The 23,745-nt window shown below is 36.7% G+C and overlaps 2 protein-coding genes and 1 non-coding gene across 3 annotated transcripts; all 3 read left to right on the top strand.

The window, feature by feature from the left end:
- The first annotated feature begins 3,851 nt into the window (after positions 1-3,851).
- On the top strand, positions 3,852-3,958 carry LOC140837564 (small nucleolar RNA R71). Its single transcript, XR_012119392.1, has one exon. It is a non-coding gene; the product is annotated as a small nucleolar RNA R71 (small nucleolar RNA).
- An 8,398-nt stretch (positions 3,959-12,356) lies between these two features.
- On the top strand, positions 12,357-13,328 carry LOC140835842 (zinc finger BED domain-containing protein RICESLEEPER 2-like). Its single transcript, XM_073201252.1, has one exon. It carries the CDS (start codon positions 12,357-12,359, stop codon positions 13,326-13,328), a length of 972 nt encoding a protein of 323 aa, XP_073057353.1.
- Positions 13,297-14,500, top strand: LOC140835841 (zinc finger BED domain-containing protein RICESLEEPER 2-like). The gene is made up of 2 exons (XM_073201250.1): positions 13,297-13,697; positions 14,373-14,500. Exons 1-2 carry the CDS (start codon positions 13,370-13,372, stop codon positions 14,498-14,500), a joined length of 456 nt encoding a protein of 151 aa, XP_073057351.1. The 5' UTR covers positions 13,297-13,369.
- The last annotated feature ends 9,245 nt before the right edge of the window (positions 14,501-23,745 follow it).

The raw sequence follows: 23,745 nt of genomic DNA, 5'->3' as shown, positions 1-23,745 counted from the left end.
CCACTAAAATAAATTTCTTCGCAAAAGACGCAGGAAAAGGACCCATAAAATCAATCCCCCACACATCAAATATTTCACACTCAATAATGTTATTTAAAGGCATCTCATGACGGTTGGAAATATTACCTGTGCGTTGGCATCTATCACAATTGAGAACATACAAACGAGCATCCTTAAAAAGAGTTGGCCAATAGAAGCCACATTCAAGTACCTTAGACGCCGTCCGTATGGGTCCAAAGTGACCACCTACCTCACGGTCATGACAATGGTTCAGAATTTGATTGGTTTCCTCCTCCGCCACACATCTTCTTATCATGGAATCTGCACAGATCTTAAACAAAAACGGTTCCTCCCAAAAATAATATTTCACGTCTGAAAAGAATTTCTTTCTTTGGTGAAATAATAAATTAGGTGGAGGTGTGCCGGTGACAAGAAAATTTGCAAAATCGGCATACCAAGGGCACGCATTTACCTCAAGCAATTGTTCAACAGGAAACCAGTCATCTATATCATCGTCATTGCCCTTAATTCTAACATGCTCAAGCCTAGATAGGTGGTCAGCAACTACATTTTCCACACCCTTTTTATCTCGAATCTCGAGATCAAATTCTTGCAGTAATAAAATCCACCTAATTAACCTAGGTTTCGCATCCTTCTTAGCAAGCAAGTATTTCAGGGCAGAATGATCGGTATACACAGTTACTTTAGACAGAACAAGGTATGAATGAAATTTGTCGAAAGCAAATACTATAGCAAGCAATTCCTTTCCAGTAGTAGCGTAATTCAATTGAGCATCATTTAAAGTCTTACTTGCATAGTAGATGGTATGAAATACCTTGTTCTTCCTTTGACCCAGCACCGCACCCACAGCTGTATCACTCGCATCGCACATCACCTCAAACGGTAACTCCCAATCAGGGACAGTCAGAACAGGTGCTGTCACCAAGCTCTCCTTGAGTATCTCGAATGCCTGCAGACAAGTAGAATCAAAATTAAATTCAGCATCTTTCATCAACAAAGAGGATAAAGGTTTAGCAATTTTTGAAAAATCTTTGATGAAGCGCCTATAAAAACCAGCATGCCCAAGGAAACTTCTAACTCCTTTTATTGATGAAGGTGGGGGTAAGTTTTTGATTACCTCCACCTTGGCTTTGTCGACCTCAATTCCATTCTCCGATACCTTGTGTCCTAACACAATCCCCTCTTGAACCATAAAGTGACACTTCTCCCAATTCAACACTAAATTGCTCTCCTCACATCTAACTAACACCAAGTTCAAATTTTCTAGACATTCATTAAATGAGGAGCCAAAAATAGAGAAGTCATCCATAAAAATTTCAAGGAAATTCTCAGTCATGTCATGAAAGATAGCGGTCATGCATCTTTGAAATGTGGCAGGTGCATTGCATAAACCGAAGGGCATACGCCTAAACGCAAAAGTACCATAAGGACAAGTGAAAGTAGTTTTCTCTTGGTCCTCTGGTGCAATTGTGATTTGATTGTATCTCGAATATCCATCTAAAAAGCAATAGAATTCATGACCTGCTAATCGTTCAATCATTTGATCGATAAATGGCAAGGGAAAGTGATCTTTACGGGTTGCATCATTCAGTTTCCTATAATCTATGCACACACGCCAACCCGTAACAGTTCTAGTGGGAATCAACTCATTTTTTTCATTAGTAATAACAGCAATCCCACCCTTTTTAGGCACACATTGTACAGGACTTACCCACGCACTATCAGAGATAGGATAGATAATACCTGCATCCAGAAGTTTAATTGTTTCAGCCTTTACTACCTCTTGCATCTTTGTATTGAGTCTCCTTTGTGGTTGTGCTAGAGGTGAGTACTTATCTTCCATCAGAATTTTATGCATGCAGATCGAAGGACTTATCCCTTTTATGTCCGAAACCTTCCAAGCGAATGCTCCTTTATGCTCCTTAAGGACTCCCATGAGCTTACTCTCCATATCATCTGTCAAAGAAGAGGAAATAATAACAGGCAATTTATTATCTTCTCCTAAATATACGTACTTGAGATGTGGAGGTAGTGGTTTGAGCTCCAAAGTAGGTGGCTCTTCTAGGCTTGACTTCTGAGGCATTAAATTTTTTCGGTCTCCCAATTCCTCTAATCTAAGCCTCACTTGCTTTCTCCAAGGTGGAATGGCATTCAAATGAGCTACCATCTCCATCTTTTCCTCGTCTAGCTCGTCCTCCTGCTTTTCAGTAGTGAGAGTGGCCTCCAATGGTTCTTTCAATCCATCCTGCACAAAATCACAAACAATAGAATCTAAGACATCAATACGAAAGCAACTATCATTGTGCATTGTGTGCTTGAGAGTATTGAAAACATCAAAAATAATTTCTTCTTCTCCAACTCTCAGTCTCAACTTCCCCTCTTCCACATCAATTAGCGCTTTCCCTGTAGCCAGAAATGGTCTCCCTAGGATTAAAGGCATCTCTAAATCTTCCTCCATGTCTAGTATCATGAAATCTGCAGGGAAAATGAACTTATCCACTTTCACCAAAACATCTTCGATAATCCCACGTGGATACTTGACAGATCTGTCAGCCAGCTGCAATGACATCCTAGTTGGCTTGGGTTCACCTAATCCCAGTCTCCTAAACACAGAAAAATGCATCAGGTTAATACTCGCACCAAGATCACATAGAGCTTTATGAAAATTAATATCACCAATAATGCAAGGTATAGAGAAACTCCCTGGATCTTTTTGCTTTGGAGGCATCTTGTTTTGAACTAAAGCGGAGCAATTTTCAGTCAAATTCACCGTCATATGATCTTCTAGCTTCCGCTTATTTGCTAAGATATCTTTCAAGAATTTTGCATAACTTGGCATATTCAATAAGGCATCAGCAAAAGGAATGTTAATATGCAATTTTTTAAATACCTCAAGAAATTTACCAAATTGTGCATCTAATTTAGCTTTCTTCATCGCTGCAGGAAAAAGTGGAGGGATAACAATTTTATTTTGTGCAATAGGTGTAGATGTAGAGTTAGAAGACTTACCTCCTCGAGTTTCTACCTCATCCTCGCCATGCTTGGTCTTTTCCTCATGAGACTCGAGTGCTTTTCCACTCCGCAATTCCACAGCCTTCACATGCTCTCTTGGGTTAGTTTCCGTGTTGCTTGGCAAAGCTCCTTGCTCCCTATTAGAAATCAACTTTGCCAATTGTCCAATTTGATTCTCTAACCCCTTTATGGATGCATCTTGATTCTGAAATCTCGTCTCTGTTGCAGAAATAAATTTAGTCATCATTTGCTCTAAATTGGACTTCTCCTCCCGAGGCGGCTCTGGTTTGAATCCTTGGTGCATCCCATATGGTGGACCTCTTTGTTGGCGATTTTGGCTGTTTTGGCCTCCCCACGAAAAGTTTGGGTGATTCCTCCATCCCGGATTGTATGTATTCGAATAAGGGTCATTTCTAGGACGGTTCTGGAATCCCACTTGTTTCACCGGTGCTCCCTCAGGCACATAAAATGGATTGCCATCTTGGCAATCCTGCACGTCATGCTCGCCCCCACACTTATCACAGAAAATTTCTTGCAGACGCATAGCCGACCCACTCATGCTCATCCCATCAATCTTTCTACTCAAAGCCTCTAACTGTGCTGAAACCGCAGACAAATCATTAACTTGATGAACTCCAGCACCTCGTCTCTGCCTATCAGACTGAGGATGATAGCTACTCGCAGCCATCTCCTCCAATAACTCATATCCTTCCTCAGCCGTCTTTCTCAGTAAGTTACCACATGCAGCAGCATCTATCATAGTACGGTTAGGAGTAATCAGACCATAGTAGAAAGTTTGAACAACTAACCCAAGCGGTAGCTCATGGTGTGGACATCTCCTCAACAAGTCCTTGTAGCGCTCCCATGCCTCGTAAAGTGACTCGTTCTCATATTGAGCAAACGTAGTAATGTCGGCTCTAAGCTTCATAGTCTTCGACGGAGGAAAGTACTTGATCAGGAATGCCTTTGCCATATCCTCCCATGTAGTGATAGACCCTACAGGCAAACAGTTTAACCACGACTTAGCTTTATCTTTCAGTGAAAATGGAAATAAGCGCAAACGAACAGCATCATCAGACACACCATTAAACTTAAAAGTATCACAAATTTCAAGAAAGTCAGCTATATGAGAATTAGGGTCGTCAAGTGCACTTCCCCCAAATTGAACAGTGTTCTGAATCATCTGGATGATAGCTGGCTTGATCTCAAACTGATTAGCTCGGATGACTGGTCTTACGATGCTTGGACGTGCTCCATCAAGAGACGGCTGTGCATAATCCAACATTGGAATGCGACGTGGTATCTCAACTTGTCTATTTTCACGCTGTTCCTCTCCACGTTCTTGCTCGTGTCTTTCCATCTGTTCTTTGAGTCTTTGTTGTTGTCTTCGACGTCTAGCTGTGCGTTCAATCTCGGGGTCAAAAGGCTCAAGCTTAAATTCGAGTGATCTTCGCATGCACCGCAAGAGAGATCTGCAACACAATGAGAGTATCAAATAACAATAAAATAAATAATACTAAAGAATTTAAACGAGAAATAAAAATTGTGAATCAACAGTCCCCGGCAGCGGCGCCAAAAACTTGATCGAGCAAAACTTGCACAGTGAATAGTCCCAAAATTTGTTGTATAATTAAAAGCTCGATTTAAATATCGCAAGTGCACGATAGTCAAGTTATAATAAACGTAAGTGAATACGAGTATCGTTCCACAAGGACTGCGTTACAATATCTTTATTTTCAAGTAAATTTCTTTAGCAACGATAGATTGAGTTGGTGATTAAACTAAAGTGAATTTAATAACTAAAATAATTAAAGTGCAAGAAAAAGCAATCAAGAAATCAATGATTAAATTGGATTAAAATCAAATGAGAAACGAATTTGTTGGGAATTATCAGTTCACCTACCGCTCGTGTTCAAATAATTATACTCGACTTTTACTCGTGCATTCGACGGAATTCCCTAGACTAATTAATATACTCTGTCGAGCTATATTAATACTAATCATAAACATGCAGTAATCAAGTATCCTCAATTATTTAACAGTTCACGATTGCATTACGTTCTATGGAATCCACTAGCTTTCATCCGGGTGAATTATCACTATCGACACGTATCCAATTCCGTATATCTACTAAAATTGTAAATCCGTGGTCTATACTATTCGATCCTATTGTCAATTATTCTATCGAAATCATCAACAACATGAAATAATCAAAGGAAGTTAGCTAGACTTCAATTGAAATAAGAAAGCACAAAAGCATAAACAAATCACTCATAGAAACGTCGAGCAATAATGTTGAACAACGAGTACGGGGTAGGATCCCCTCAAATCCCAACAAATCTAGAGTTTAGCCACTAAAATTCATAATAAAAACCAACAACAATCTAAGAAATAAAAACTGAATAATGAAAATACTAAAGATGACGACGGATGACGGCCACCACGCGTGGAAATCTCGAGGTCTTCGAAATCTCCTTTGCTCCTCGCCTTTTCTCCAAGAAAATCTGATGAAAGTGATGAAAAATCGCCCAAAACGCCGCCTCTCTCGTGTATTAGGTCTATGGTGTAGAATAGAGTCCAAAAAAAAGGAAACATATCTTTTCAAATCTCGCAGCTCGCTAGGGCGATTACTTTTGACCGCTGGGGCGAGTGGTTCTCGAATTAAAATCATCGGCTATGTCCATGGTCTCGCTGGGGCGGTCACTTTGGACCGCCCTAGCGAGAGGTTCACGCAGAAACTCCTCGGCTAGACCAACATTCTCGCTGGGGCGGTCACTTTTGACCGCCCTAGCGAGATCTCTTCGCTGCTTTGCCAAATAAAATCCCACTTTTCGGTCCAATTCCTACAAAACAACCACAAAATACACGAGATCAGCCATATGCTAAATAATGATAGAAAAATGCTAAATTAAACTAAAACAAACTAATGTGATGCATGAATGCGACTCGAAAACAACACTAAAAACACGTAAAAACGAGTCCTATCAGTCACCTATAATGAACTGAATTCACCAATGAAAATGATGAATGATGAATGATGAACTGTTCTGGCACATCAAGATTTCATATGACACGTTTACATTACGTTTTTAAAGTTTATGAAAAATATGTTGAGTATGATATTTTTCACTGCTGTGTGCTATGTATATGTATTTGTTATTTATGGTACATGTTTGTTGAGTCTTTAGACTCACTAGGCGTGAAACGTCTGTTAATCTTTTTGCTTAAAAAGTATTAGAAAATTCTAGGATCTATTAGGGGATAATCTTTGAGCTACAATAGCTCGGTTCTGGAAATATTGAACACCGATGAATTAAATCGAGTTTGGTGTTCAAACCAAGCGGAAGATACTCGAAATAATCCTTCGTAGAAATCGATTAAATATTTTGTAAAGAATTTAAAATATATGCAAGTTGAATGAGTAAAAATATTTTAGTTGAAGCATTTTATCAAACACTTGGTATGCAATATTTTGGTATTTGAAGAACATATAAAATGCTTCAACAATGCTTCTTTAAAAACAATGAAAATGATAAGTAAAAGCAATAAACAAACAGACACAAATTTGTTTATGGATGTTCGGAGACTTCAAATGTTCCTACGTCAACCCTTTTTCCCCTTGGGAAGGATTTAGAAGAAGACTTTCATTCATACAACTCTTTGTACAAACCCATGCAGTTAGGACGTACCCACTGCCTAAATTGAACTCCTAGCTCTCAAGATTGTAGGCAGCACCTCACAATCAGCATATTGTTTAATGTCTCATATGCAAAGACTACATACACAAGTTTATTGTCTTTGTGCAAGACTCACTCAACTAATCTTTGAAGTTCAACTTTCTTGTATATGTGTGAGTGATTTTGTGTGAGAAATTTATCATTTACAGTGTACATCTCAAATGTATCCTCACTCAAGGGCTTGTGCTCTCAACTAGCTGATTTCTTCATGCTAACTGCCCAAGATTTTAATCCCCCTTCAAAAGCTCTTGTTTGATCTTGTAAAAGTTGTATTTATAGGCCCCAACAATGATATATACGTTAGACACAAGAATATGACCGTTTGGAAAGTTTCTATACTGTTTCTGAAATTATAACAGTCAAATTTGTCTTGTTGGGCATTTTCCAGACTGATCAACTCTGGTCAACTGGTCAACTCTGGTCAACTCAACTGGTCAGCATCTGGTTCAGTTCAGTTAAGTTGGTCAGCTGATGGTTCGGTTCAGTTCAGCTGGTTCAGTTGGTCTGGTTCAGTTGATCAGCAGCTGGTTCAGTTCAGCTGGTCTGGTTCAGTTTCATTTGGTGTGCTGAAATCAGAGTAACTGATTTCAGTTTGTGCAGAACTACTTGCTTCATTGTCATTGATCAGCATCTTAAGCTTCGATTCAGACTTTGACTTATGGAGATGATTTGTAGAGCTTTGTCTTATCTTTCCAACGCATATTGTATCGCTTCATTTTGATAACCGAGCTGAGAGATATGACCAAAATACCGCAACTGCTCATATTCTGTTTTCGTGCAATCAGTTCGGTACTTCAACGATCCGTTAGACCTTGATAACATCCGAAATTGCCTAACTGAAGTGAAATAAGACTTGTTCCAAATTGAGTTTTCTGATCATTTAAATTGACGAATTGTCATTTGGATCATCCAGTTGAGAGATATTATCAAAACACTGAAGCTTGCCACAAATTCAATTTGTGCAGAATTCAGTTCTAGTTTGCTTCTAGTGTTAATAACTCCACAGTTGAGTAAATATGTTAGAAACACAATAACAAGTTTTGTTAACATCAAAATCAAGATTGCGAGCTTGAAATGTTCCAACAATCTCCCCATTTTTTATGATCATAAAACTTGGATTAACAATCAACTCAACTAACATATTTCTTCCCCTTTTTGTGTGAATCAAAAAGTCATATTTTCAAAATATTTTACACAAAATTTTCTCCCCCTCAATATTTAAAAATAATTTACTCATTAAAATTTTAATGAGTTCTCCCCCTATATTATTGAAATTTTGAAAATTATAAAAAAAGAGAGATAACTAACCAATTTTCTCCATGACTCATTTTCTGCTGCAGCACATATGCTTTGTTTTCAACAAATAAACTGCTTTTCATCGAGCATATATAAGTAGGCTGAAAATTTTATACCGCTGTAAACCTCGACAAATCTAGTTTGAAACGCAAAAAGCGGTTCATAATTTGGACAATCGAGCAAAGAGATATGTCATTTTTCCCACGATCGTTGCAAACTGCGTGAAAATTCAGTTTTGCATATATATATGATTAAAAAATCTGAAATTTTCGAATTTTAAACATCAAAATCAGTTTCAAATATTTTTTCAAGAACAACCCTCTCTGATACCACTTGTTATGATCGATTAGGGGGGTAATCGTTGAGCTACAATAGCTCGTTTCTTAAAATATTGAACACCGATGAATTAAATCGAGTTTGGTGTTCAAACCAAGCGGAAGATACTCAAAATAATCCTTCGTATAAGATTAAATATTTATAAAGCATTTAAAATATATGCAAGTTGAATGAGTAAAAATATTTTAGTTGAAACATTTTATCAAACACTTGGTATGCAATATTTTGGTATTTGAAAAACACATAAAATGCTTCAACAATACTTCTTAAAAACAATGGAAATGATAAGTAAATGCAATAAAAAAAACAGACATGAATTTTTTTATGGATGTTCGGAGACTTCAAATGCTCCTACGTCACCCCTTCTTCCCCTTGGGAAAGATTTACTTGAAGACTTTGATTCATACAACTCTTTGTACAAACCCATTCATCTAGGACTTACCCACTGCCTAAACTGAACTCCTAGCACTCAAGATTGTAGGCAGCACCTCACAATCAGCATATTGTTTAATGTCTCATATGCAAAGACTACATACACAAGTTTATTGTCTTTGTGCAAGACTCACTCAACTAATCTTTGAAGTTCAACTCTCTTGTATATGTGTGAGTGATTGTGTGTGAGGAATTTATCATTTAGAGTGTACATTTCAAATGTATCCTCACACAAGGGCTTGTGCTCTCAACTAGCTGATTTTTTCATGCTAACTGCCCAAGCTTTGAATCTTTTTTCAAAAGCTCTTTTATGATATTCTAGATATTGTATTTATAGGCTCCAACAATGATATATACGTTAGACACAAGAATATGGCTGTTTGAAAAGTTTATGTACTGTTTCTGAAACTGCAACGGTCAAATTCGTCTTGCTGGGCATTTTCCCAACTGGTCAACTATAGTCAACTTGTCAACTCTGGTCAACTCAACTGGTCGTTCAGTTGAACTGGTCAGCAGCTGGTTCAGTTCAATTCAGTTGGTCAGCTGCTGGTTCTGTTCAGTTCAGCTGGTTCAGCTGGTCTGGTTCAGTTAGTCTGGTTCAGTTGATCAGCAGCTGGTTTAGTTCAGCTGGTCTGGTTCAGTTTCAGTTGGTATGCTGAAATCAGTCTAGCTGACTTCATTTTGTGCAGAACCAGTAGCTTCATCATCATTTATCAGTATCTTAAGCTTCTATTCAGACTTTGACTTCTGAAGATGATTTGAAGTTCTTCGTCTTATCTTTCCAACGCATACTTAATCGCTTCATTTTGATAACCGATATGAGAGATATGACCAAAATACCGCAACTGCTCATATCCAACTGATTGCTGTTTTCGTGCGATTAGTTCGGTAATTCACCGATCAGTTAGACCTTGATAACACCCGAATTTGCTTAACTGAAGGGAATAAGACTTGTTCCAAATTGACCTTTCTTATTAGTTAAGTTGGCGGATTGTCATTTGGATCATCCAGTTAAGAGATATCATCAAAACACCGAAGCTTGCCACAAATTCAGTTTGTGCAGAATTCAGTTCCAGTTTGCTTCTTGTGTTAATATCTTCACACTTAAGTAAATATGTCAGAAACACAATAACAAGTTTTGTTAACATCAAAATCAAGATTACGAACTTGAAAAGTTCCAACAAAATTTTTTTTATCTCACTCCAATAATTCGGCAGAAATAATCTTATATTTTTATAAAATATTTTGCACTATTTTTAAAATAAATCAACCAACTAGCATTTGAAAATCAAAGAAAATATCTCAAAACATAAAATCGTCAAATGTTTACCAACCTAAAAAGCAATAAACTTGAAAAATATCATCATCTCAAAAACCATTCAAAAGCATAAATAAATAGTCTTAAAAATCTTTAATGTAAATCATAAACATAAATCATAAGTGCGGAAAAGTCGAAGCGCTGGTCCTAGGGGTGGGCATAAAACCCGAAAAACCAAAAAAACCGACCGAAACAAATAATTCGGTTTAAATGGTTCGGTTTTATCGGTTTTTCGGTCGGTTACGGTTTTAAAATTTATGAGATTCGGTTTTTCGGTTCGGTTTTCGGTTTTACTCCCCCAAAAAACCGAATAACCGAACCGGCCATGTTATTGTTAAGTATAGGACTTTTATGAATAATGGGCCATATTGTATAATGGGTTTTGGGCCTATTTGGATTTAACCATAAATTTTCAATCTGTTTTCTTTTCTTTCTTAGTGCGACATTTTTTTTTCCTCACCACTCACCACTACCGTCTACGAGACTACGACTACTAGTCACCACTCGGCAATCACCATAGTCCACAGCCCACAGGTATGCAGACCACAACACAATGCTCGTTTATAGCTTATGGTGTTCTGATGCTGATGGTACTTTATATTATCAAATGAGTTATTTTATTGTTTCGAATTTCGTTTTTAATAACATGGTTTTGGCTTTAGTTCTCCTCCTCCAGTACCCATGACATATTCTGAAACGCAAAGGGTGGGGGGGGGGGGGGCGCGGGGGCTGGCAGGGGAGCAGAAATTTTGGAGAGGTGAATCTGATTTTTGTCTAGATGCGCACAAAAATTGTTGGATTATATTTGATGTGATTCGGAATGACAATAATAGTTTGGAAAAAGAATCGGTTTGAACTTGATTCAAGAGTTAGATTCTTTGATCTTAGGACAAAATTGACGTAGCTTTTGTTTGATTAATCCGGTTCGATTTTCACAAAATGGAATCCACTTAAATTATCGGTTAAAGTTGGGTCGAGACAAAATCTCGGATAATGCTTAATATATTGTTGATTGGAAATTAAAGAATTGGTATATTATTATGCTCATTAAGTAAGAAATACTGTAAGTTGGTATTTTGATGTCAAAAGTTCAGTCATCTTTACCAGAAAAATTAGATGCCAATCGTTGGCTGATCGAACCCACTAATCAAGGGCTTTGATTGAATCTTAATATGTACAAAATTACTGGAAAGAGAGGAAAATGGGTCTTGTGGTCACCCACAGCCACGGTCCACGGATGCCCAGTGAGCCAATACCTACTGTCCATTCTATATACATATACATTGATACATTATTGCTCTTTTTTTCTTTTTTATTTTTCCTATAACTAGTTCATGGTTTCCATATATGTTTGTATATCTATGTATATATATGTTTATTGATTCAGCAATTAAAGTTTTTTATTTGGAGTACTTCTGGTTTGATTTTGCAAGGGCACACATGCAATGTTTATCATTATTGTTTCTTGACTGGTTAATTTGTTTCATTTTTTATAGATGGCAGAAAAGGAAGGTATGATCGATGAAAGCAAGAGTTCAAATGATAACGCTCCTAATTCATCATCTGTAGATTCGGTTGATGTTGGGAAAAAGCAAAAATCTGTAAGACCTAGATCTCTTATTTGGGAACATTTTGAGAAATATGAGGATTCTAATGGGACACGTAGAGCAAAATGTAATTCTTGTGGTTCAAGTTATGCTGTCGATTCAAGTTTAAATGGTACTTCATTGTTGGGTGCTCATTTGAAAAAGTGTAAAAATTATCCATGTAATGTGGAAACTAAACAAGCAAAAATAGCCTTTCAAAACATTTCAAAAGATCATATAACAATCAATGCATGGAGATTTGATCAAGAAGGTAGTAGGAAAGCTTTGGCCAAGATGATACTTGTCGATGAATTACCTTTTAGTTTTGTGGAAATGGAAGGATTTAGACACTTTATAAATGTGATACAACCGTCATTTAGAATTCCTTCTCGTATGACTATTACAAGGGATTGCTTTGAACTTTTCTTGGAAGAAAAGAAAAATCTTAAGCTTTTTTTCAAGGAGACACGTCTAAGAGTTTGTCTCACAACAGACACATGGGCTTCAATTTAGAGAATTAATTATATGTGTATTACTGCTCATTTTATTGACAAAAACTAGAATTTGCAAAAAAGAATATTAAATTTTTCTCCTATATCTAGCCATAAAGGCGATGATATGGCAATTGTTATCACTAAATGTTTGCTTGATTGGGGTTTGGATAAGGTCTTCACTATCACAGACGATAATGCTAGTTCGAATGATACTACAGTGAAAGAGATGTCAAACCAATTAAGTAAATGGGGAAATAATTTGATGGATGGTAAACACCTTCATGTGAGGTGTGTGGCTCATATAATCAATCTCATTGTTCAAGATGGCTTGAAAGAAGTTGGAGATTCTGTGAGACGAGTTAGACAAGCTATAAGATATATTAGACAATCTCCTGCAAGGATTAAAAAATTCAAAGATTGTTGTGAACTTGAAAAGATAATAAGTAAGAAGTCATTGTGTTTGGATGTTGTTACTAGGTGGAATTCTACTTACTTGATGTTGAAAGTTGCTTTGGAATTTGAAAATGCTTTTGTAAGTTATGGTATTCATGATCCTGGATTGTTGGATCATCTTCTTACCCATGTTTATGAAGATGGAAAGGATGTAGGTCCATTGACAAGTGGTGATTGGGAAAATGTGAGAAAAATGGAGAAGTTTCTTGAAGCCTTTTATAATCTTACGTTGAGAGTTTCAGGTTCATCATATGTTACTTCAAACATCCACTTTCATGAAATTGGCGAGCTTTCTTGTGTTTTAAAGTTGTTGGCAGAGAGTGATGACAGTGTTTTGGCTACGATGGCAAAAAGGATGAAATTTAAATTTGACAAATATTGGGGTGCTCCAGAAAAAATGAATAAGATGATTTTTATTGCATGTGTGCTTGATCCTCGTTTCAAATTTGATTATGTGGCTTTTGTGCTTTCGAAGATGTATGGGCAAGAGAAAGGGGAGCAATTAAGAGTTGAAATAAAGTTGTATATGACTTCTTTGTTTGAAGGATATAGGAAGGTCACTTCAAAAATGTCTCAAGGATCATCCCCTAGTAAAGTTGAGCCATCGGGTATAAACATAGGAAATATTCATAAAGAACACTAATACAACAAGAATACTTGAGACATAAGGTTGAAAGTTGAAATATGGATGCTAAGACTGAGTTAGATAGGTATCTCGATGAAGATGTTGACGTTGCAAATGAACATTTTGATATTTTGCTTTGGTGGAAAGTTAATTCTTCCAAATTTCCTACTCTGGCTGAGATGGCTCGTGATGTATTAGCGATTCCTATTTCTACTGTGGCGTCGGAAAGTTCTTTTAGCACCGGGGGACGTGTTCTAGATTCATTTAGAAGTTCATTAACACCTCGATTAGTGCAAGCTCTCATTTGCCTTCAAGATTGGTTCCGAAAAGAATCTTCTCCCATTAAAGTAGAAGAAGACTTGGATCATCCTGAAGAGATTGAATCTGGTAATAAATTTGTGTATTTTTTTATGTTTTATTTTAAAATTATTTTGTTATTTAATGTTGGCAATAATTTTCTTACTTTTTTTAGATTTGATCAATATTGGAAGGGATTCTTGCATTGGAAGAGATTCTTGCATAACCAATATATAAACATTTCCATGAAATATTGTAAGTTAAATTTCACTTAATGTATCTTGTATTTGGTGCATTAAACTGCTAAGTCAATAAGCTTCCATTTTATTTGGAAAGATGAAGATGCCTTGTGTAGATTTGGTCCAGAACTACAATTTCACACTAACACTACAATTCCACCAAGCTATTGTGTTTGAAAAAATTATTGTTTGTGAGGTTCTACCTAACCATGAACTATTCATATTAAAGGATACTTTTAATCACAGGATCTTCTGGTAAACAAGTAGAAGCAAGGCTGGTTGGGATCAATATCATTATAAGAAGGTAAGATAATGCATTTTTAGATTTAAGCATTTTCACTTATTATTATTAGTTGTAATGAATTTATTGTTTTTTTCCATAAAAAAAGGATTTTTTTATGACTTTGTGAAAGATCTTTGCAATTAATTTCAATAAGTTTAAGTTATTGTTTCAAAATTGTGATTCATAATCACTTTATAATTGTAATGAATTTAATGTCTTTTTTTTTTTTTTTTTGCTAAACAGGATTTTGGAATTTGAGAATTGGAAGTTCAAATATTTTGAAGGAGATGGCCATACGAATTGTTTTGGGATTGTCAGACGTGGAGTTCCATTCGATCTTGTTGACACTTTGTTATATTTCCTATTACTGAATATTCAGTTGGCTTCAAGCATTTCGGTGTTTACATAGTTAATTAGTTATATATTGTTATTATATTCGCATGACATGTTTGCACACAATACATTATATATATATATATATATATATATAAATATATGTTATTATATATATATAAGATTAAGTACCACAAATCAAATGTTTGAAAAATACTATGATTTAGATTTTAGAGACATAAAGTGACGTATAATTTTATTTATTAACAAAATTTTAGCTAACCGTATGTAACCGACCGTCTAAACCGAACCGTAATACGAAAAAACCGAACCGAACCGTAATAAAATGGTTTGGTTTTGGACTAAAAATATTCAAAACCGAAAACCCGAACCATGGTAGAGAAAAACTGGACCGAAACGACCGACGCCTACCCCTAGCTGGTCCTCGGGTTATGTGCACCGAGAGAGAAAAGTCAACCATCAAGACCTCCAGTAACATTAACATCATAATCACCTGCATCCATCACACCTAGTGAGTCTAAAGACTCAACACACCATAATCTTGATAACAAATAATACGTATAAAACCACAAGCAACAGTGAAAATACGTTTACGTAAAAAATAACATTTTCATGACATGCATAACATAAACCTCAACTTTTCCTTTTTCCTCATTTCATAACATATATCCTTTCATCATGAGCGTAAACATTTTTCCTTTTTATTGAATTCATATCGCTAATTCTGACTTTCCTCATCCTCATAAAGTCGATGGATCCATCTACATGTAACCACCGTACTGGGTGACGGGGACATCAGCGTCACTCTCACCCGTCAGCTGAGCCTTGGCCTATCCTAATCTTTTGGAAATACGATTGTCGGGCTCCCTCTGGGGCCTTCTCCCATAAATGGGCTCCCTATGGGGCCTTTTCGCTCACGATATCCCCATTCATATCCTCATATCCTCAATAGTCACAATTACTTCACCTCCTCCAATATTTCACATTTCCATCACATATCTCCAATATAAAAATCATGCATAAATATCATTTTTCTTTTGAAACCAAGCATGCACATGTCTTTTAATTGTCCATATTTAAACCATAAAAATTCATAATCATTTAAAATCAGAATTTAACATGTAAAAATTCATAAACATTTGAAATAATCATATTAGCATATAAAACAGCATTCAGAGCACTGCCATGACGTTTACTAATTTTTAGGTGTAAATTAAATTACCGTTTACCTCTGAACCTAAAATTTTTCGAATTTGACTTTTTCTTAATTTCTTTGACTCTAACATGTTCCAAATAATATTTTAAGCCTAAATAAAATTCTCATAATTTTATTTAGCTTAAATGCTAGACTTTTTAATTAATTCGTAATTAGTCGATTTAAAGGTGTTTTAATCCCGAAAAATTTCAAACTTCAACATAAAATTCCTAAATTCTAAACATAGACTTAGAATACTTATTTGGCCCTTGTGAACCATGACTCGACCCCCGTGAGCCATGTTTCGAATTTATTTTTAAGAAGAAAACCCTAGGTTCGAACATGCTTGATAACCTTGAGCCAACTTGTGATCAATCGAGTCGCACCTGAGCCACCCCAAGCCAGCCCCTTCCTAGACCTTTTATGGACCCCACTAGACTGACATGACCACATGAACCTGACCCTAGCCCTAACCGTGAGCCACAACTCCAGCTGCAAGCTCTCGGCCGAGACTCCCATGCAACAAGGACTCTTGATTACTCGCCTAGGACCTAGCCAACCCCACCAGCCCTAAAGCAGCCTCTTATGAACCTTCCTAGGTTGCTAAGGACTCACCCTAGCCCAGCCCTAAGCCCCCATGCCGAGCCACCTACCCTGCACAAGCCACGCACCATGTGCGTCTCTCCGTGGAGCTCTCGGGTGGGAGTCATAGCTTGCTAGGACTCCTCCCAGCCCTCTCGACTCGAGCCCTAGCGTGGCTAGGACCCCTACTCTGACCCTTCACAAGCCCCTAGCCTAGCCCTGGTCCAACTGAGACTCAAGCCAAGCGATAGAACCCAACGATCGAGCCCTACGATCAACACCACATAAGTTTGGTTCCATCTTGTTGTTCCTTGATGTGCAGCGTTTTTGGTGTGTTCCTAGGACTCTTAACTGAAACCACCCTTAAACCTTTCCTACTCATGGCAGCCCTCTTAAACACATAAAATCATGAATTTGAATCATAGAATCATAAATTTACCCTATGTGCATGCAATATTATGAAAATATTAATAAGAACACCATTATTTTCATACAAACATGATTTAAAACAATACTACGATGTTATAGACGAGAAAATGAGATGTATGGCGTTCCTTTGTGTTTTAAACGCACGATTTTATGTTGACGACGAAGAAGAACGACGACGAGGAGGGCCTAGGCTTGAATTCCCTTGAAAGCTTCGACTTTTCCCTTTAAATATTGTATGTGTGTGTCGTGTATTTAAGGGAAATTTTTGAGAGTAATTCTGAAAAGTGGCGTGGTGAAAATGTGGGTTTTGGGTGGGGTTTTAGCTTATAAATATTTAATTAAACCACTAATAAGGCTTAGGCCCCTTAAGGTGGTTAATTAGGCCCATTAGTGATCAAATCAAATATTAAAAATAATTTTGTTTAGGAAAGTTTGTGAATTTATTAACCGGGTTGCCAATACATTTGCATTTTTATTGAAAAACCAACACCGATAAAATTTACAGCCCGATGTATAAAATCACCTAAAACCCCTTATTTTCAAAAATATGAAAAAACATCAATCATATTTCAAATAATTAAAATTAACTATTTAATAAAAACATTTTACATTTTTCAGCTCTCGGTCTCCGTTCCCCGATCGCAACTCGAATAATCCTTAAAAATATATTTTAATGCATGAATGTAGAAAAACTACTTAAAAATCATATAAGCATGTCACATAATCAATTTAGAAATTAAAATCATTTAATTAACCATTTTTCATATTTCCTAGATTTGCATGCAGTTGAATTACGTCGTCTTAATTTTGGACCTTACAAGGCGTGTGTGATGCATGTGAGTTCGATGTCGAGGGGACTCGAGATGCTGAACTCTGAGTCGGCAAACCTGGTGGGCGACACGACCCGAGGACCTCACGATTTTCCGCACATTTACGATTTTATGTTATTGAGAGGATATGAGCATTTTATACGCTGTTTTATTTTACTATTTGATGTTAGGATTTTTACTCATTTTTGCTCCGTTATATCTTTATTGTTAATTACTTATGATTATTTTTAAATGATATTTTTAAGTAGGACTGCATGCATGAAATTTATTTAAATGCTTAATTTCAAAATGTGAGCTTTAAAAAAAAAAATTTATTTCCGCACTTTTAAATCGGTAGACGTCTACAAAAAAATTTAGTAGCATTTTAAAGTTTAAAAGTAGTGAACGTTGTAGTTGGAATCAGAGCAAAAGATCCCCAAAGGTTTGTGTTACTGCCACTCCAAGAAGCCAAGAAGTCACGCTGTTGGAAACTGAATTTCGGAAGTTTGACAAACTGAGCATTTAAAAGATTGAACTAACTGATCAAGAAGATTGAAAGAAACTAATCTAAAATACGCAAACTATCGATTACCCATAACTGAATATTAATGCGCAGATAATGAAAGGAAACTGAACTAGCTAACTTAACTACGTAGGTAACTGGATGATCAGCTGGAAACTGATCAGTTACACTATAATCAGCTGAGAGCAATCAGCTTATCCTGTCGATTAAAAGGAGTACACATCATCAGTGAAAATGATGTAGCTCAACCACCGACAGATTGTACAAAGAACAGCAGGAACGCCGCATTTCAGAAATACCACAGTGTACGAATGTCAGATAAATGTTAACATGGGAAACAACGTATAGAAAGATTCAAATCGCATTCAATGTTACTGTTGGAAGCGAAGCCTATAAATAGCAGAGACGAGCTGCTGAGAAAACACCGGACACTATTCTATTAACTGAGCTGTTACTCTGCTGAAATCTTTGCAAGCTTTCTATTCATATTCTAAGGATTTCAAAGCTCACGCTTATCATATTCATTCATAGCATTCAAGGCTATACTTCGAGCTTACAAGCACAAACACTTACTGTTGTAATACTGGATCTTGAAGAGATCAATTGTGCTAAGTAGTTTCAGTTCAGTTGAGTACTGTAAATTGTGTTGTAAATAAGAGTTTCAGTTTGACATACTGTTTGTATTGATCAAAGTTTTTTAGTTTATATCCTATCTTCGAGATAGAAGGGGTGACGTAGGAGTGATCGAAATCTCCGAACATCCACAAATTCTCATGTCTCTTTATTTTAGTTTTATTCTATCTATCAGTCGATTTATTTCCGCACCTATATAGTTAACTGATTAATATCGACTAACAAGATTCTCGAGTTTCAGTTTATCACTAAAATGACTCATTATTCAAAAAGGTTGTCAAAACTGCCAGTGTTTATTCAAACCCCCTTCTAAACACTCTTTTACCTACCAACCGATCCAATCAAGTGGTATCGGAGCGGTCAAATCTTGTTCCTGAATATTTCTATCCACAAACTTATAACCATGTCCTCTTTCAAAAAAATCCCAATGTTTTCCAAGGAATATTTTGACGATTGGAAGATTAGAATGCAGGCTCATCTAGTTGCACAAGATGATGACATGTGGTATGTTGTCACTGAAGGACCCATGAGAATACTTAAAGCAAACACTGCTGTTGCTATAACTGACGATGCACCACACCGTATTGAAAAGCCCAGAGATGAGTGGACAACTGAAGATAAAAGGAAAGACAACTTGGACAATGTGGCAAAAGACATCTTGTACAAAACGCTGGACAAGAATACCTTCAGCAAAATAAATATGTGCAAGACTGCCAAAGTAATATGGGAGAAGTTGATTCAGCTCTGCGAAGGCAATGAGCAAACCAAAGAGAATAAATTATCAGTTTCTGTTCAAAAATTTGATAATATCAAGATGAAGATTGGTGAATCAATGCACGATTATGATGAGAGAATCAGCGGAATAATAAACGAACTGAATGGACTTGGAAAAGTGTATTCTAACAAAGAAATCGCGCTGAAAGTGATCAGAGGTCTTCCCAAGGAATGGGATGTTAAGACCATGGCAATGCGAGAATCAAAGGATCTAAACAAGGTAGAACTTCATGATCTATTTGCTAATTTGAAAGTATACGAGTTTGAGTTGCAAACTAGAGAAGGGGTACTACTACACCATCAGCTACAACTGCCCTAACTGCTATCAAACTAGAACCAACTGGTTCAGTTGAAAGATCTGTTGAAGCAATGATGCAATGTCATTGTTTGTCAAAAAGTTTGGAAGATTCAAGAGGAGAAATCAAGGCTCCTTTCAAAGACAATATCAAAGAAATAACAGCAAGGAAGAACCAAATGCTTGCTACAACTGTGACATAGCTGGACACTTCATTGCTGACTGTCCTAAGCCAAAGAAGGACAGTCGTTACTCAATTGAAAAGGGAAAAAAATCTTATGAGCACAAGAGAAGAACTAAGGATGATAAGAAATCATTCAGAAAGAAACATGAGGTTCTCCTAGCTGAGGAAAGTAAGTCAAAGTGAGCAGAATCTGACAGTGATGAATCAGAACCTGAGTTCTTGAACAGCTCAGGCGATGATGATGATGAAGTCAAGTGTCTGATGGCTGATGATACAGAACTAGAATCAACGAGTGAACATGTATTCGATTTTAGTTCAATTGACTTTACACGAGATGAACTTATTTCTACACTACATGACATGGTCAACGAGTGTCACAAACTTGCCTTATCATTTGAGAAGGCCAAAACAAAGAAAACTGATCCAAAAGACGATAAAACTGAAATGGATGAATCAGTTGATCTGTTGAGTCTTAAACGGGAGATTGATGAGTTGAATGCTGAAAGAAGCAAGATTCAATCTATGATTCAACAGTTAATGCTTGAGAATTCAAAGCAAACTGAGCTTATTCAGGCATGGAATAAATCATCTGTTGCACTAGCTGAAATGGAAGATACGAAAAAATCAGTTACTGATAAAACTGGTTTAGGGTTCAGCAACCAAGATGAAACTTCCACCAGTGATACTCAACCAAAACTGAAAATTGACGAAGGGAAATATATTCACTTTGTCAAATCAGTTGTGGTAAAAGAACAACCAGAGCCAAGTAGACCAGTTGAACAGCCCATTGAAAATAAGAACAAGGCTCAAAGGTATGGAATTGGTTATAACCCTAAAACTTCAAATGTTTCGCGAAGCTGGTCACCTAAAAGGTTCAGCAATAACTCTCAAAATAGCTATTCCAATTATCATAACTGTGAGCCAGTTCAGAAAAGATATTGGCTGAACAACCAGTTGAACAAAGCTAAAGCACATATTTCTTCATCTGCACACTACACACCAAGCACATACAAGTCAAGAAAAACCATTTGGAACACATCAACTAGAAAGTCAGTTAGACTGATTCAAGTATCGCTTCCTAAAGGACTACTTAGTTTAAGACCCAAATAGATATGGGTACCAAAATTATTCATTGTGATAGGATCGATTAACGTATCAAGAGTGTTTAGAAGGGGGGGTTGAATAAACACTCACAGTTAAAACTGGTCTTTTCTAATTTTGAGTTCAGTTTAGTGACAAACTGATTCTCGGAATCTTGTTGGTCAATGACAATCAGTTAAACTAAAGTAGTTGCGGAAAATAACTGACTAAAAGATAGAATACGAAACTGAAATAAAGTATGCAAGGGTTGTTTCTGGATGTTCGGAGAATTTAATTACTCCTACGTCACCCTTTCTATCTCAAGGATAGGATATCTACTAAAAGACTTTGATAAAATACAAGAATTGTACTGACCCACTTCAGTTTGGACTTAACACTGCCAAAAACTGAAACTCTTAGTTTAACAGAATGTTCTCAGTGCGTAACTGATCTTAGCACTATCGAATTTCAACGATTATTACAACTTGCTAGTGAGCTCAAATTGTAGCCTTAACTGCTATGAATATACTGAGTAAAAGTGAGCTAAGATTTTGACAGAGTGACAACAAGCTTTTGAATAGTGTTGACTCCCTCCTTCAGCTGTTCTTCTGTCATATTTATAAGCTTATTTTCTCCAACGGTAACTTGAGATGAATTTGAATCTTTGTATCCGTTGATTTCTACTTGATTATTCCTTGGACATTGTTTGCTTCATTTATTGTGATGCGGCGTCTTAACTGCTTTCGCCGAAATGCGTTGTTCTAAGCTGTATTGATTGAAGTGCGGCATTTGCAATCTTCTATGTCTCTTGATGGTTGATTGTTCTTTCTCGAGACATGTTCAGTTGACGAGTGCTTAGCATATGGCTGAATATATCAACTGATCAGTTTCCAACTGATCAGTCAGCTGATTTCAGTTATTAAGTCCAGTTGTTGAATGTACTTGCGCGTATCAGCTGGTTGATCAGTTTGTCAAACTCCAGAATCCAGAATTTGGTTTTCAACAATTTCCCCTTTTATGGTGTTTGACAAAACTCAGCAAATAATAATAACCGAACTCTTTATAGATAACAGATTGATCATCTAAATCATATATGTAGATAAAATAAGAGATTGATCAATTGAATCATAAACTAACTGAACTTTTTGTAGAGATTGATCAACTGAATCATGTACTTCATGAGTACAGAAAAGGCTGTTACTGAAAAGAGGATTTCTTCTGCTGCTCTAGCATTTCTTTGATTTCTTCCCCCTTTTTGTCAAACAGATCCATCTTCTCAGATAATCTTCGAACGTCAATGGAAAGAATTTTGACATCTGAGGAGATACTTGAGATAGTAGATTGGAAAAAAGTCTGCAGCAATTCCAGTTTATTTGAAACAGAAGATTCTAATCGCTCAACTCTTTGACTGATGACATCCTGAGTTGTGTAGAGAATTTGAGCTAGACCTTTTTTATTCTTCAACTCAAGCACAGTTCGAGTAAGAGACTCCATGTTTGCTTGGATAGTTTTTAGTTTTGCTGAATCAAATTCAGTTGAAGAATCCAATTTGACAGTATGAGATAATTGTGTGGATTGAATTTTCTTGATTTCAGTAATCATCTGCTGCATATTGTGTTGCATATTCTGGATTTCTTCAAGAACAAGATCTATTTCTGATAAGGGAGGAGGTCTTAGATGAGAAGTTCCCGATTCCTTCGAGGTTTGATCAACAAGAACTAATGCTTGGTCAGTTTCCATTGTTTCAGCAACAGTTTGAGCTGGAATGTCTGTTGCAGCAATTTCTTCGTGAATTTGAGGTGGTGAAATTGGATTTTGATCAACAGATAACGCTTGGTCAGTTTCCACTGGTGCCTCTTGTTGAGAGTTTACTGAACTTGGTTCTTGCTCCTTTGATTGAATGAGCAATCGACTCACCACATCTTCAGCAACTGCTTGACCTGGAGATTTTTATAATTCATCAGTTTGAGTGACTTGTTCAGCAGAGATTTCTAGCTGAACCGGTGCTTCTTGTTGTTCTTGCATTAACTCTGGGACTGGCTCTTCAGCAGCAAGTGGTTCAACTAGTTCTTCAGATGGTATCTGAACTTCTTGTTCTGGTTTTTCAGTTGAAGGAGCAACTGATTCAGAATGTATTTCTTCTAGCTGAGCTTCCAGAGCTACGGCCTGAATGATTTCATCAATGTTTGCAAAAGATAGTTCAGTTTCAGAATACAGCTGATGTTCAACCTGAGAAGATTGAGGCATATCCTGAAATGGCTCTTCAGCAGCCGGTTGTGGAGATGGCTCGTTCTGTTGGGAGGAGGATGAATCTTTTTCTGCATTTGAATTGGAGGATTTGTAAGGAAGAACCGATTCCTGATCCTGTTCCCAAAATCTGATTTCACCTTGCAAACCACTGAGATCTGTGTCTAGTTGGGTGAACACAGCTCTATCATTATATGCATTTGGACCTGTGGGATTGTAGTTGGATTTCGGCTTTGCAACCATTCTAGTCAGCTTTTTGGCTCGAATTTGATCAAAGAAATATTTTTGCCTTTCCAATGCCTGGCCAATAGTAGCAGCTTTGACTATTTTCAGCACAATTGCTTCAAGTTTAATAAACTTTTTTAATTGGGATTTGTGCTTCAACTCTTTGGCGAAAATCTCAGTCCTAAAACTTTTCTAATTATCAAAAGATTTTAATTTCGAAGTGGCAAATGCATTGACCTGTTCCCAAACCAGGTCAATGTGAGTTTGGATGGTATTAGATGGCCTT

The sequence above is a fragment of the Primulina eburnea genome, chromosome 7, assembly GCF_022965805.1.
Source record: "Primulina eburnea isolate SZY01 chromosome 7, ASM2296580v1, whole genome shotgun sequence".
NCBI lineage: Eukaryota > Viridiplantae > Streptophyta > Magnoliopsida > Lamiales > Gesneriaceae > Primulina > Primulina eburnea.
Note: the sequence above shows the minus strand (reverse complement) of the source record. Positions and strands in the feature narration are given on the sequence as shown.